This window comes from Macrosteles quadrilineatus, unplaced genomic scaffold, assembly GCF_028750875.1.
Source record: "Macrosteles quadrilineatus isolate MER2022 unplaced genomic scaffold, UCM_ALF_1.0 Scaffold_7__1_contigs__length_78375512, whole genome shotgun sequence".
Lineage (NCBI taxonomy): Eukaryota > Metazoa > Arthropoda > Insecta > Hemiptera > Cicadellidae > Macrosteles > Macrosteles quadrilineatus.
In genome coordinates, this window is record NW_026542600.1 from 57,809,710 (window position 1) to 57,826,877 (window position 17,168).

The 17,168-nt window shown below is 35.2% G+C and overlaps 1 protein-coding gene across 1 annotated transcript in view; it reads right to left on the reverse strand.

Moving 5' to 3' along the window:
- The window catches only part of LOC128999021 (uncharacterized), a 35,915-nt gene extending 34,513 nt beyond the window's left edge, over window positions 1-1,402 (reverse strand). Inside the window, exon 1 of the mRNA XM_054425376.1 lies at window positions 547-1,402. Within this exon, the coding sequence (XP_054281351.1) occupies window positions 547-1,261 (715 nt within the window). The 5' untranslated portion in view covers window positions 1,262-1,402. The remainder of the gene's footprint in view (window positions 1-546) is intronic.
- Between the last annotated feature and the right edge of the window lie 15,766 nt (window positions 1,403-17,168).

The window sequence follows — 17,168 nt, forward strand, 5'->3', positions numbered from 1 at the left end:
GTTTTTAACAGAAAGCCAAGGTAGTTCGGTCGGTTTTATCAAACTATTTGTGATATTCTAAACAGATGTAATTTGTGTTTGGTAGACATTTGTTTGTCAACGCGTTAAGAGACAGCAGTTATCATAAGTTTTAGAGGAATTTATTTGTTGTCAAAATAATATCATCCGAATTTGATGTGCGACTTAGAATCGGTATGTGATTGTTTGCAAAACATTGTAAGCTAGTAACTTATTTCAAATTAAATAAGTAGCTTTATTCAAGTTTTATGGTATTTTTGCCACAAATTTAAATTTTTACAGTTAGTTTTATAGCCTCGATCTGTGCGTTTCATCAAAGGGACATTTCTTCAGTTGGTGCTTTGCATTTTATATTCTCTGCGATTGACCTTTTGATGTTGTATATTTATCCTTAATGAGTAAATCAGAGGAAATCTTCCCCGAGCACGAGTTAACTGTTTCGGGGAAGTATTTTCTTTACAGCGTAAAGTGGATATAAAACTAATGGCACATTGTTAAAGATAAGTAAACATACAACAATTACCCTACCTTGAGGTTTGGGAACGTTTCTCTTGACCTGCATCCACTTGTAGGTAGGTACAACTTGCTGGGGCGATGGACGATGCCTCTGGTCGTAGTCAAGGGTCGGCATCCCGTGGGGAACAACCTCCTCTTTGACCGAAGGAAAGTGAGGTAGTGAAGTCTCCTGGTGAAAGTGTTGACTCCCGTCTGACAAAGTCCCTGGTACCTGGTGGTAGGCGTTGTTGTGGTTGTGTAGAACGTAGCCCTCCTCGTGGTGATGGTGGTGGTGATGATGAAGAAGATCCTGCTGTAGCTGAACCTCCTCTTGATGCTTCTGAGGGTACTGAAGTCGCTCAAAGTTCGGTTCAGTCTTCTGATAGTTCGGATTGCCGCAATCCAGGTCGGTGTAGCTGAGGCCGTTAGAAGTTATGATGTTGAAAGATTCCACTTGATGAGAATGTCCCAAGTGATAGAACCCGTCTTCGTGTGGGATCTTTTGACACTCTCTTTGGCACATATCTTGATATTCTTGATATCCTTCGACAGAATAAAATCCAGAGTTGTAACCTCTTGCCGGGGAATTCCCTGCTCTCCCGAAATGCTCTGTTGAACCGTGATCTTCAAACCCGTGAAATTGAGATCCATGAGAATCGTCTGCAGCATTAACTCCGTATCCCATCGCGTATTCTCCAGAATAAATCCCACCACTGTTGTTGTACATGCCCAAGTTCATAGTCATCATTTTTCAAAACATCGAAATTTTAACCGCGTCTAGTTACGATTTGATAAAACCTCTAGAGGCAGAACAATCTTTATATTCAGAGTGCGTACTCCGAGACTCAGGCGGTTTAGTAAAGGGTTCTGTCACGAGACATATTACAAAGTTGACACTTCACCTTAGTCTGTGAACGCGACTGGTGGCGGGCTCGGACGCGTCAACGCGGCTGCTCGTCGGCAACTGAAGCGCGTATCAGTACCGTCAGGGGGAGTGGCCACGGGGTGGTAAAAGGAGGGGACGGAACTCTCGACCAATCACAGCGCCTCGTTCCTATCTCCTATTGAGATGTCACACTCGCCGTGTTCCTATGATGGATTAGACAGTTTTTAGTTCTAGCTTTTCTTCTCCCTCGGCCAGATGTATGTGTAATTGTAGCAGCGCTTTTGTTATGGAAGTGGCTACCGTCCCCCCCCCCCTCCCCCCGGCTACCATGACCCTCATCTCTATTCATTGACGTGTGATTCAATAGGCTTTTGTGCTCTTGAAAATGGCTCCCTTTCGCTACGACATGTGCTGAAACACTCGTATGAATATGTTAGTCTTCGCCGGATGTTGACTTATGTTTCTCTCCTCCATTGTCACGCTGTTACTACAAGCTACAAACTACTACGGTAGATGATTAGCTTATCCTGCACCAGCTATTCAATGCTCGCTCCATTACAACTGTACTGTATGATGAACGATCCAAAGCGTTATGATATAGGGACACGATACATCTTTATATAACTTGCTTGGCCGATATCACAAGTACAATATGTACAACTATCTAGAGAATGAACAGACAATAATTCTGTCTGGTTTTTAGCTCACATTTAAAACTGTTTATCTTCATGCAAAAATCTACCAAAATCTAAACTTGGGAAACTATACTCAAACATTACTGTAAATAATGATGTTTATTGAATAACTGGGCTCTTTAATGATTTAACGAACGTATTTAGATAGCTTTGACGCTCTGGTAAGAAAAAACACACTTGTTTTTCCAGTGTTCACAATAATCCTAGGACGCGTTCACAGGTAATATCAGATTATCCAGTAATAGGTATTGTTGTAAAAATAATATTTGGCAACATCTTACCTAAGGTCGTTATTAGGACAATTGTGTTCTGCACAGTATTTATCAAGTATGCCTTAATGACGAAAAGTGAATAGTATTTTTAGCACCAGAATAGCATTGAAAACTGTGTCTATCAGTGTTGGAGCAGCTAGAGAGTGGTTATGTGCCATATTTTTTAAACAAACGTTACTGATTAAAATATTAAAATGCAAAATTAAATCGTATAAACCAATTAAAACCACTAAAAACTACACAAGCTAAACAATTTTTGGTAAGCATTACTAGATAAAAATTAGGATGCGTAAACGTAATCCTCAAGGAAGACATATTGAGCAGACTTTATTGTGTTTAGCTTACGAAGGAAATTACTATTGTCAATAATGTATTTTAGGGGTGGATATTTCAAATCAATGGTACATGCCTACTATCAAATGTAGACATATTACTTTTTCGTATAAATAAAACACTACCATGCAATCTATTGAAATTAGCTTTGACTATCGATAAAATAGACATCCCATTCCAACTGTAAATTTGTAACCAGTTTTAGAGTAAAAGGTGGATGACTATGTGTCAACTTTTAACCAATCCAAACTTATTGTGAACTATATCATCTTGAATGTCACATCAACCATCAAAGTGACTCAAAATAAGGGAAAATATAATTTTGACAGAAGCACATTCCGTGAGAGGATCATTGATCTTGTTTCTATTTGAATTAAACATCTACGGCTGTATCATATAGATAAGACTTTTCCAGTTTCCGAAGTTTAATGGTTTCAGATTTTTTTATCTAGGCCTACTGGTAAGTTAGGTAAACCCACAGAATGTTTTATGATGGGCTTGCTGAATTTTTCATTACTTAAAAATTTAAGGATAATCTGCAGTCCCTTCGAAGTCATGCTAAGTAACATTAAATTAACACTCTTAACTAATAATTAAGATCCGTTACTATTTATAAGATTAATAAATAAGGTAAATATTTAAATAATGGATTCCCCATGAGTTACTACTAATAAATCTATCAAATCAATATACACAAAAAAGTGGGGACATTTTAAATAAACATGCATTACATATTTACAAATTCATTTTCTTATTACTGTATTTTGAAATTAAACACCGTAAACTTATATTAATATTTTTATTAAAGTGTTACTAATCTTTGACAAAAATATTAGTTATATTTTTATTGGTTTTAGCCAATTTCCCGTATAGGAAATAAGCTATTACCGTAGGTCTCGTGATAAACCAAGACTTGGGACCGATTTACTTCTTCATTTTGATGTCCACAGAGGCCAAAAACACTAAAATACATTTATGTATATGGAGGTGTGAGTCGTCCGATTTTGATGTCATTTGGTAAAAACGTATAAACCTACGTTTATTCGAACTAGCATAATTAGACGAATGCGATGAGTTTTTGTGGGGCTTTATTTTCTTGGATAATGACATGGATTTTCAAATAAATTTGGCATATTTATTTATTTCATACAAATCTTTTAATGTTTCAATAAAAAAATAACTGATTTTACTACCTTTTCTACAGCAGCAAACCTGAGCACTTGTTACACCTAATGGTATTTAATACTCCTAAATAACATTTTTAAAGGGAAAAAATCTGTCAAGTTAAAAGAAATATTTTACTAAAAAGCCAATCAGGAAAATAACAGTTCGCTTTGTCTGCAGTTTCGTTGTGGTGGGGGTATTCAAATAATCTAGAGGTTTATATATCCTGATTAGGGTTACACTATTTCTATCAGAAAATGTTATGGAAATGTCCGCATACCGAATACAAGAGTATTTAAAAATATATTAATGCAGTTTAAATTATATACATTCAAGTTAAAAGTATTCTAATTCACATGTCAAGAAGATCAACATACACACAAATAATTTGGAATCTTTACAAATAACGACATTGTTGAGGTAAAGATAATAGTAATAAATAAAATAAAATAAAATCATCTTTATTTCCGCCCAGAAAATCTGTGTAAATAGCGTCACAAGAACATAAAATACCCCCGCCGCAGCAAACCTGCCGACTAAGCGAATTTCCATTTGTCTGAATTGATTTTCAGTTAAATATATTTTAATAACATTAGGTTTAACGAGTACCTAGGTTTGCTGCTACAAGGAAACTAATAAAGTGTGTTTTTGAGTAAAATATTGATAGCTTAGTACAAAATAAACAAATTTGCCAAGTTTGATCAAAATATATTCATAAACAAGCAAACTACAACATTTGACAATATTCTCCATAAGAATAACATGGGAATTTTAAATTTACATTTTTTTTAATTTTCTCCGTTACTAATAATCGAACAAAAATACTTTTATATACTAAATTATTTGTTTTTTTAAGCTCTTTAAAAAGGTCTAAAGAGAAATTGGGAAACTTTGTGTTTTGAGGGTCAAAAGTGAGAAAAACCAATTTTTACCCCATAAAACCCCCCGTAAAGCCCCGTTCCCATGGTCCGATCGTGCTGGTTCGCGAACTCATTCAAGTTTATCCCGCTTTACACCTTTAAACCAAATTTCATCAAAATCGGACAAAAATTACTCAAGTTATCGCGTTCACGGACGTGTATATATATATATATATATATATATATATATATGTCTATATATATATATATATACATATATAAAAATTTGAACGAATAGTGTTTTTGGTCTCTGGGGACATCAAAATGAAAAAGTAAATCGGTCCCGGGTCTAGGTCTTACCGTGCCACCTACGGTAATAGCTACTTCCCTATAGGGAAATTCGCTAATAAAACTTAACTAGAAATACTATAAGAACTAAAATATAACAGAATCTGATACTCTGTACTTTAATAAAATAGGTGTCTTCAAGAATTGTGTCCTGTGCTTACCTAAGCACAGGACACAATTCTTGAAGACACCTATTTTATTAAAGTTAGAGTTAGAGGTTGTTTTAAGTCTGAGAGATTGCTGCATTAGATGGTACTGGTTACGCTCGATAAAGATGATAATTTCTTTTTAAAAACTACAGACAACTCAGTATGTACATATATGGACGGAAATGTAAGAATATTGTATTCCTTGAAAAGAGGCTTGCCAGAAGTACAACGGAATATTTATTGCATTAGCAGTACAACAAAATAATTTATAAAATATTAAGTACCAACAGAGTTTTTACTTAGTTATAAACAGTAAGAAATCTCGTTTTGATATCCATAAGCTGGATTGGTGCTTCAAGTTATTTCTTGTATTCTGCTCAAGCGCAATTTACTTCACCAAACTCGCCCAATGTTTCCTCGTCAGAGGGAGTTAAGGAAGTGACAACGGTTGATTAAACAATTAATCAACGGCTAAATAGCAATCAACTGGAGACTCAGGTGTCATCCCCCTCCCTCACTACTTTGACACCTCGTACCACCCCCAACAACCCGCCCCGCACTCCTACCTTGGTTCCTGTAAAACTATCATAAGGAAAGCTTTCCTTAAAAAATAATAGTTTAACTTATAAAAACAGGTTGATGGTCATGATCCACAATATTTATTTGCTTATTTTTTTACTCGTGCGATCTACTCTTCATAATTCAAACATTCGATGATTCAAAACATTTGGTAATTCAAGATAAAAATCCCTAGAACCTCGAGATATTTCAAAGTTTCATCATGTTTTTTTATACCGTCCCTATTTAAAAGTTTCGTCGGCAGAACTCAGAAGGGACGGAGGTGATTTTATAGATTAATTCCTTTTCTTAACTGGAAACTCTACATTATGTTAGGCACAGTAAACTTTTGTGTTTAAGTGAAGTAGTAATTGAGTAATCTTGCTACACTACAAAAGGAACCTAACATATTAAAAAGTTAACGGTAATTCGAATGGTTTATTTTTCCCTCAAAAAATCGAACCTTTTGATAATTCATAACTCTTTGTAATTAGAATTTATTTGCTTGACCCTTCAATGTCGAATTATCAAGAGTCTACTGAGCTGTATAGTCCAGGAGCTGAGGGGGTTTGAGCATGCATGAAAGTAGTACACAATATAGTAGTATATTTGCCGACGAAATAAAAATAAATTAATATATGCCTGGAGCTTTCTACGGTTGCTAGCCTATGGCGAAGAGATAGTTTTTTTAATCTGTCACACTTATCTAAAAATAAAAGGCCTATCAACACTTATAACGTAGCAAAATGTTGCAAAATTTACAATAGTCATGACTTGAACCAATCTACTTCATTGTTCACGATTTATTTGCAGTTATTTTTTTTCTATTTGTTTTAGGTTCTGTGTAAACAAACGTGGACGACAAGAGTTATGAAGTTCAAATTATTTCTACAAACAAGTTGGAATACGTGATGAGGTAAAATAGTACCATTATTTTAGTCATTGGTAATCCAGGGGCCTTCAACATGGGTTTTACAAATAGATTCTTGAAGATAATTTGTTTGGATTAAGTTTGTTGGATTAAGGAGATGTTCATGTATATGAAGGGGCCCGATTTAAGTTTGCCATTTTCCTACACTGATTATTAAACAACTGCTCATTGTAGTGTGTTTGTAATATACGAGTATCAAATTTCAGTTTATAACAACACATTTTCTCACCGTGTTGAAATATTCAAATTGTTCCCCAGAAATAACAACCATATCAATTTAACCTTCCTACTGAGCAAACTATTCGCAACATAGCGAGAGAGTTGAGGAAACAGGAATTATAAGAAATGGAGTATGCCTGTTTATAATTGTGTGGTGAGATCAGACTCAATATTGTTATTTCGTCGTCGTTCGAAGACTTTTATCGCATTTTGCGCAAGGATTTGCACTCATATCCTTACAAAATTCTGTTAACCCAAGAACTGAAACCCATAGATTATAGGCAACAAAGAATTTATTCAGAATATAAGCTAGAATAGTAAGAAGATGATGCTGATTTTGAGAAGAATAGCTTCTTCTCTGATATACCAAGTTTCAATATATTTGAGTTTGTGAATAAACAGCATATCCGAATATGCATCGATGTAAATCCTCACATCATACACGTGAGATCATTGTTTCAACAATTCACAAAGTAAAATACCAGGTAACCCAAAAACTAAAAAAAAAAACTACTTCGGGAGAATCAACTGTTGTAAGGGATCCAAATCTGGTCATGTGCCTAGTATAAGTTTTCACTGTGAATGAAAACTCTCACAAATTATGTTAGTGGAATAATACAGGTATGGAATAATAATTTGGTTACGCAAATTGAATAGGACTTCCTTCCATATTGTTTACTACTGTATTTGTTATTTTACATAGCAGTATGGTAGTCCTATTAAATTGCATAACCGAATGCAGAAAAAAACTGATAACTCAGTTGTTTGTCATCCGATTTTAACAAACAAGGTCTCATTTGATTTGGCTTTAAATTATCTATCTTTCGGTCTTAAAATAAATGTTCTTAATATTTACGTTTTCATGAAATTTGGCATTAAAGATTTTAAATGGCCGCCATATTGAAACTGCTTAAGATATTTTAACGACACTTTGTAAGCTCTTTTTACCTACTAAAATACACATTTATACCAATTTTGATCTTGAAAAATGGCCAAGATAAAAAAGTAATTCTTAAAAATAACAAACAGACCGACAAACAGAAATCTAGGAATTCAAGACCCATACTTATACGGCATTTTATGTTTGTCTTTATTAACTTCCATGTTGCAGAAAACCTCATTAAACTAATGTTAAATAAAGGATAAAACTGAAATTGTATCACCCTTTACTATTGAAGTTCCTCTGGCAAAGCTCAGCCTCAACTACTTAATTTAACAAACAAACTGAATTTTTTATAAAACTGAATATACATGCGTTGCACTTTTGTGCAAGCAACATAAATGTGTTAATGCTTTATTTTGCGGCTGCCGCTGTGTTTGGTTTGTTTTCTCGGAGGGACGAAAATTCAAAAGTAAACAACGGGGGCAAAGAGCGACAGAGCGTAAAAACTGCTTGCTTTGAAACTCAACTCAAGTAAATATTGGACCCTAGAACTCCTGAGTCTGTCCCTTACTCTCGTCTTATCTTCATTCGGATTATATTTTCGAAGTGCGGTTTCCCCTGGATTAACACCATCGAAGTTCTCTTTGGTTTAGAGATGATGTAAGTATGATTAAATCATTATCACTAATTAGTAGTGTAATAACTTTTTACCTCGAATTTGACTCACTAGTTTAGATGTGACATTGTATTTCTGAAAATATATGTTATTTTTAGTAGGTCTTTCAGTTAGTTTTGCGTGGATTACAGACTTGCATTCATTCCTGTGAGCATGTAACGTGTGTTGCTAAGCATGTTACTCGTTTTTAGCGAATTTCCCTATAGGGAAGTAGCTATTACCGTAGGTGGCACGGTTAGACCTCGACCCGGGACCGATTTACTTTTTCATTTTGATGTCCCCAGAGGCCAAAAACACCATTCGTTCAAATTTTTATATATGTATATATATATACGTCCGTGAACACGATAACTTGAGTAATTTTTGTCATATATATATATATATACGTCCGTGAACACGATAACTTGAGTAATTTTTGTCCGATTTTGATGAAATTTAGTTTAAAGGTGTAAAGCGGGATAAACTTGAATGAGTTCGCGAACCAGCACGATCGGACCATGGGAACGGGGCTTTACGAGGGGTTTTATGGGGTAAAAATTGGTTTTTCTCACTTTTGACCCTCAAAACACAAAATTTCCCAATTTCTCTTTAGACCTTTTTAAAGAGCTTAAAAAAACAAATAATTTTGTATATAAAAGTATTTTTGTTCGATTATTAGTAACGGAGAAAATTAAAAAAATTATAAATTAAAAATTCCCATGTTATTCTTATGGAGAATATTGTCAAATGTTGTAGTTTGCTTGTTTATGGATATATTTTGATCAAACTTAGCAAATTTATTTATTTTGTACTAAGCTATCAATATTTTACTCAAAAACACACTTTATTAGTTTCCTTGTAGCAGCAAACCTAGGTACTCGTTAAACTTAATGTTATTAAAATATATTTAAATGAAAATCAATTCAGACAAATGGAAATTCGCTTAGTCGGCAGGTTTGCTGCGGCGGGGGTATTTTAATAACTGCTTGGTTCTCCTACTACAGTACTACAACGAGTAAAAGGCGATGGCATAACTTTCTAATCAAACTCTAACAATATAACATATTCTTCCAACTATATTTATAATGTTACTGTATAATGTAATGAGCATCACTCAGACTTTGGACGTTTTAAAGCAACTGCTGATGATTTTATTATTCGAAATGATTGCAGGATATTGTAATAGTAGTTGCATCATCGCAAGTTTAGATATGAGTTAAAAGAGAATTTTTTTTAATAACCAGTAACTTAGGTTTACAATTATTTTGTGAAACTCACTCTTCTTGTTCATGTAACAGACTTTATGAACTTTCATTTGAGTTTTATTTTCAACATCATATGAAGTCTAGCTTCTGAATCATTAATGGATGAAATGTTGCAACTTTTTTTAAAATAAAATGCATAACATTTCTGTATTCCATAAGGGCCGAGCTACAAACTTGTTTCACTACTCTTGAGCCTGTGAAACAACACATTTTGTACATTATTTATCTTAATAATTCTTAACGCTTAGATTTGTATGAAATTCACTAAAGGGATGTATATTTGAGTGTAAAGTTAAATGTAACACGATTATAAACACAACATTCGGCAATGATATATATCTTTATATTAACCTGGAATATTAAATTTTCCTCGGCAAAATAGGCGGACACATTTACAGCTATAAAAATATACAGCTGATGTCCTGGACTCCGCTGGTTCTATTTTAGCCCTAGACAATATAAGTACAGTACTCCAGTACCCAATGCATGTTGAAAACATCAGTTCTTGTTGCGATAAAGGTAGAAAGTTGCGAAAAAGTATATTCCCTCGCCAGAGCCTAAAAAGACTCTTTTTTAGCCCGACTTCAAATTGAATAAAAATTAGCAAGGGGGGACATTGGACAAGTCATTTTTATCTCATGTGATGAACTATATTCTTCGGTATACTGCACATCACTCAATTAAGTTAAGTAATTTACAAAACGTAGATTGGGGACATTTTTTATCTGTAAACGAGCTGGTAAAAAGGTTTTGATTGCTTTCCCCTTGTTTATAGACAGCTGATAACATTATTTAAAGGCAGCCCATATTACTCCAACAACACAATAATAAACAAATATTCGTAATATTTGTTTCCAAATATGATAGTGTGTAAATATCGTTGTTTTCGTAGTGAAATATACAATGCAACACTGATACAATATACGATTCAATTATAATTTTCAAATCGAGACTATTTTGGTTGGGCAGCGGACGAACTGTATGAAATATGTATGTAGCTAATGTATTAGACTTACCTGATCTAATACATCCTGATCTTTGATCCTGATACCTGATCTTTGGGTGGGGTACCCAATGGCAGTAGAAACATTCCAGCCCTTGAACGCATGTGCATTATTGTATACAGCCGTTTTCGCTGCAGTATGACGAAAGTTTAATTATAACCCAGCAGGAAAGAATCCAATAATTAATATTTATGACATATTGGTACCCTGATCCCCAAAATAGTCTGTCAGAATTTGACGTCCGATAATACAGCTTAACACATCAAGAGCGACGACAGGCGGGCAGGGAGGGCTGTCCTATCATATGATTACTGATAAGGGAGATAACATAAGCCACCTCTGCTACCACCTAATCCGTCCTTATCTTCCCGCCATTTCCCTTTATGGCTGCCATAACACGCTACTTGTAACTTTACACAGCCATAAACGCTCGGATTTACAAAACCTCTGCTTCCCAGAGCAAATAGTCTTTGCGATTTGATTACTGTAGAGAAGCCCCTCTGGCTTCTAATTTTGATGCTGGAATTGTAAAAACATATGGTAAAGATAGTTATTTAGTAGTCTCTTTTGTTTTTGACCCTTCTCTGTAAAATGGAAATATGAATTTTCTACTTAATAGAACTTGGTTAGTATGATTGTTAACAGTTTTTGCCGGAAATGTTTTTCACAGATGCTCTAATAAATAAACCATCGATGTTATTCATTTGTGCCCGTAACGAATTGAAATGACAAAAACTGCTATTTACATTACATTTTTACATTTTACAGCAGCTGAGAGTGGATAATCTATTTCTCAGAGAGTGGAAATTGTATATGTACAATGATTCAAAATACTCCTATGGACTTATCATCAATCAAAATAGAGACTGTTTTGCCAAATAATTATTTAAATAGATATTGGCAAGATTGCAGTCCATCCTATATTGTGATTCATTCGATAATATACCTGCGATAAATCTAGTGCCCAGCACTGAAAGGGGGTTTTCTTCTTTTGACTCAGTTACCGAATGGTTATAATCACAAAATAGTTGTTATTTTTTTCTCTTAGATTCCCTTTATTATTTGTGTTGCAATACTTTCGATTTTACAAACACAAGAATGAGGGTTTAAGAATTGTATATTGTAAAACTATCATCAAAACAACCTTCCCCAGCTCAAAACTGCCTGGTACCACTAATACACTTTTCCCAATTGTTCTCCCTCTCTTCAAACATTTTTTGAAGGGCTTGCCCTTGTTTTTTTTTATTAACCTCTTCAATGTTATAAAATCTTTTATTTTCCTTTATACTCTTAAGAACAAACAAATCATATGGCACCAAGTGTAAAGTATGTTAGTGGAACCATACTATTTTTAGCGTTAGTGTAAAAAAACTCGATGATTTTTTTTGGCGTATAGTAACATTTTCTATTAACTTTATTACTGCTTCGTTTCTGGGTTTAGCTATCCAGTAATGACTAAGCTAAAAATCTTGATTAGTCTATAATTGTTGTTTCAATGCATGATCAATTTCAACTCAACCTTCTTTTTGATCAGACAAATCACAATTAACAAGAATGGAAGCGACACTTTTCATATCCAAAGCTTCCATTACCATTCGCTCAGAGCTTTAAGGCACTCCATTGTTTGAAAACAGTTAAGCAACCTTTAGAAATTAAACATTTTCATTGGTTCAGGTGGTTAACGGATGAATTCAGGTGGCCGGTTTGGGATGAACGTCCAGAGTTAGATTTGTCATCAATCTTCATGTCATCATTTTCAAACTGAGAAATACACTTATATTCTTGGGGTTTCCTGTAGCACAATCTTCGTGAATGGGGTGATTAGTATTAAAATATATTTTTACTGAGTCGCATTTTATTGAACATTCAACGGTCAGAAAACAACACATGACGAAGTAGCCTAGAAGGAAAAAACTATTTGACGCGTTTATGACCAGATCAACTCAGCAAAGTGTTCTCATCTGCATGTTCAGGGGCAGAAAAACATACTACGTGGGCAACATCCATGCAATCATATTCCAGAGACTTTGGATATTCTCATGTAAATTTATTTTTTTATAGCATTTCATTCAAATTCAAATGTTCTAAAAGGACTTAAACAAATTAATCCTTTTCAACCTACTTTTAAAAATAATTCGTTTTATTTAAGTGATTTTTGCACGTTGTAGCATAATATGAGATATACAAAACATGAAGCTACAAATCTTGGCGTTATTTACCTGCCGTTACTCTACATTAATTTATCACTCATGCTTACTCTAAATTCTAAACTATAGAGCTTGCCATACTATGATATAAAATAACTTCAGGTTGCCAAAAGATATACAATAGATATACATATTCGGAGCCACCATTGGTCACTTTTCAAGTAAAGACGACTTAGAAACTTTTACAATTTTTAACACAGTATCCCCATAAAATTGATTCTAACATAGTTTCCTGAATGTTAATTCTAATTGGAAGAAACCAGATTAATTTTAATAATAGCTTGTGATATGAGGCTGTGGTCAGGCCTCAAATTACCTATGGTTCACTAGTCTGGTGGACAAAGGTGAATCGGGGAACTGTCATAGCCAAACTAGAAAGCCTGCAAAGGCTTGGTATGCTACAGGCCACTGGAGCCTTCAGGAGCAGTCCTTGGATACTCTAGATGTCGCTCGTGTGCTGCTACCTCTGGACATATTTATCAGATCTGAAGCCCTCAAGGCAGTTTACCGTCTGAGGGTTGCAAATCTCTGGAGGGACGGCCTGTCTGGGGCAGGCCACTGCACCATTGCCAAGAATTTGGCTGCGTGTCCTGTACTTGACATGACCTCGTGCTTCCTAAGCACAGAAACAGTGTTCACCAAACCCTTCTCCAAAATACGGAGAGCTTAGTCTGGTACACAGACGGCTCCCTAATCGAGGGAAATCTGGCTTTGGAGTATACAGTTGATCGCCCAGAACAGAACTTTCAGCAAGTCTGGGACGATACTGGTATCTTGGCTTGAGCTACCAAGACAAGAGGATAGGGATATTGTCTAATTATAACGCTGCTCTAAAAGCTATTGACTCAAATGAAGTCACCTCGAAACTGGTCAGGGAGTGTTTCAACACCATCTGCAAACTTTCCACACGGAACTCTGTAACTCTCGGCTGGGTCCCAGGCCATGTAGGCATTGGTGGCAACGAGAGTGCAGATAAGCTGACAAAAAAAGGTGCGAGCATGCCACTATTTGGATCAGAGCCATTTGTGGCATCAGGCAAAGCTACCGCTAAACATGCAATCTACAAATGGTCCAGGGGCCAACACCTAGAGCGTTGGCGTAATTATCCTGGACAATCACAATAGCATAAAACTGATCTCAGAACCTAGCACCCTCTTCACTCGCTGGCTGCTAAAGCTGGGGAGAGGGTAGGTCAAGCAGGTACTTGCTCTTATCACTGGACACGGCCATTTCAGGAAACATCTCCACACTCTAGGAATTGTCAATGACAATCTGGAGTGTTGACTTTGCAAACAGTCTGATGAGACTGAAAAACATATTATTCTGGATTGCGACGGACTTGGGGCCAGGAGAAGGGCTCTGTTTGGCCTAAAGCAGCCAGGTGATAAACCAGACGCTAACATTTGGCAAAAGTTGCTGCACATAGTCAAGGACACAGGCATAGGCTTACCCAGTTAGTGAAGTGGCAAGTGGGATGCACAATAAGTTTCGGTTGACGTGCTTGGACCACGGGTCTACCCCTCTCACTTTCTCACAATACAATTTTAATAATTGATAGCTTAGAATGTACATAAAAGTTATATAAATTATCTAATAGCGGCAGAAAGTAGTGAACATTTGATTCAATATAAAATATAACAAAATAACTCTAAGGAGACAAAGGGGATGTGTATTAAATCTTAAAAGTGTTTAAAATCACAGATTTATCTAGAGATACGCGTATAATTATAAACTTTGGGGGATTAAATTTAAAAACTATCTATATCATAATACGACGAAAACATTTTGGGGGCTGTATAGGATGAGGGGGATTCGAATATGGTACGGACGGAGGTGGTGAGGTCGGGTAAAATTCGATTGTTTTTATTCAACTCGAGTTAATGGATTATGTGGTGAGCTTGTTAAGGAATGATATGACGCTAGTATTTCTTCTCATTTGGAGGAATCTCCAGAACCTGAGATAAGGCATCCGGTAGACCTTCTCAATAGAGGAACAAAACCAAGTCTAAATTATGAACTTTATTTGGATAGTAGCTTTACTTGTGCTCAGCAAAGGAGTGAGAAGGCAGTGGATAACAATGCAGTTTAGAGGTCAGGTATGCAAGGAAAGTTGCAGTTCTTCCCATATATTTACTCAATAGAATCACATAGCTTTATAAAATATTAAGTTTATACTTACGTATATTTTTGTGAGCCACCCGCAACGACACCATGTTGATTATGGTTTAAACGTGCCGATTTAAATAGCGAAATTATAGCCTTGCAAATGTATATCATAAATATAGCGAGTTGTACTGTTGTATTAAGTCACACACGTTGAAACGGTTAAAGGGGTTACTAACAGTGACTTAAAATGCGATTTTTTTAGAAGTAAGTGTGAAGCGATATTTGAAAATAAAACTACTATTTCTTCCTCTCTTTGATATCAGTATGGTGTCAACAGATGTGTCAGCATCTAGATAAATATAGAAGAAATATTTAAGGTGTATTTTATCTGTGGGTTAGTCAAATTATCCATTTTAGTTACAGTTCCCTACTAATGATTACATCCTTAGGCCTGTAAACGCCAATTCACTAGATTTGAGGCAGTGGTTAAGGTTTGGACTTGATGCATAAAAAAGAAAAGAGCGAGTAGGCCTATACCGCCTCAAATGATAACCTCAATTGATTTAGTGTAGCACAGGTAAAACATACATTAAATTTCGTTATAACAATCCCAAAGTCCTCACGTCATCAAAGAAGAAAGACCTACAAAAGTACAAGACCTTGATTGTCACTATTCTTTGTATTGTGCCATGGTGTAATTGGTAAAATAGTTTGGCAACCAACCACCCCAGGTGCTTCCAAACACAGACAGACAGGAAGACTGGAGGACAGGACATTGTTCTGAGGTCCTGGATGACGAATTTCTATCCTCTTATCAATGTCCCATCGTCTGGCGTTTCCTCCTGCTATCAAGGACACCGCTGTGTCGTCCCTAGCTGTCTAATGAGCAGATGTCGATGTTATCAACCATCCTCGTAATTTTCTTAATTGATTTCTAACAAATTTTTAGAAATATGATACCGAGATAACCAACCCTTTTTTATCCAGAGGTATTGCGGACCATAATGGGAAACGGGGTTCAATCGCGATTTGCCTTTTTTATCTTCAGTATGTATAGTTTTAAAAATAGGTGATTATAGCTACGGGTCTTAAAACGACAATACAGTAGTGCCGTACCAAAATCTTACCTTCAATAATGCGATAATAGCTACGTTCGTATTGGGAAACTAACCCCCAGCACCAAATTACATAAAACCACTTTACTCTTTACTAAATGTCTATTGTATGAAATAAAGTCACAGGGCACGTTTGGATCTTGTATTATTGTCTTTTGGACACTAATGCCAACCTCTTAAAACGGTTATATATCCTATCCAAATGGAACAACCAACCCTTTAACGAAATAAAACGCAAGTGAATAAGCCACTCTCACTGTAAAAATTCTCTGCCGCCTTTTAAATTTTGAAACGACTCTTCGTTGGTGTAATATAAAAGCAAATTAAGTTATAATAAGTTGTGATTTCAGTTTGTATTGGTTAAAAAGTTAATGTAGACTGCAGGAATTAGTAATTACCAGCACTAACTGTGGAAAGCTCTAGCACTTAGTCGAAAGCTCATTTAACTGTGTTAATCTTTATTGTAAAACTGACTACAACTTTAATCCGAATTGAATATCTATCCGTTGTCAAAGATTTAATAAATATAGATTATTTACATCAGTGACTTTTGTGGTACTTTCAGAATCGGAACTCGTTATTTTTAATAAATAGCCACCTTTCACTGTTTTGTACATTGACTTTATATCTATAATCAGTGCAAGGAAGCCCACTTTAGTCCAGGTCTTACCATGAGTACTACGGAAATAGCTTATTCCCTATACGGGAAATTCGCTAAAATCTATAAAAGTTATACACTTCATTCAGGTGTTGAAATTATACATTTGAATAATTATATATTTGAATAATTCCTTAATCATAGTTGTAAGTTGTATGGTTTACATGTATTTTTTTAAATTTTGTGTCAAATATTAATGGTTTAAACGTATGGTTTAAAATTTAAAACCAAAACCATAGGGAATATTAAACAAATGTTATAAATCAGTTACGAAAAACGCTTGAAGCAAGAATAATAAATAAATAAAAATGCCTTAATTTTTTATTTTTTATTTATTTATGCGTCTC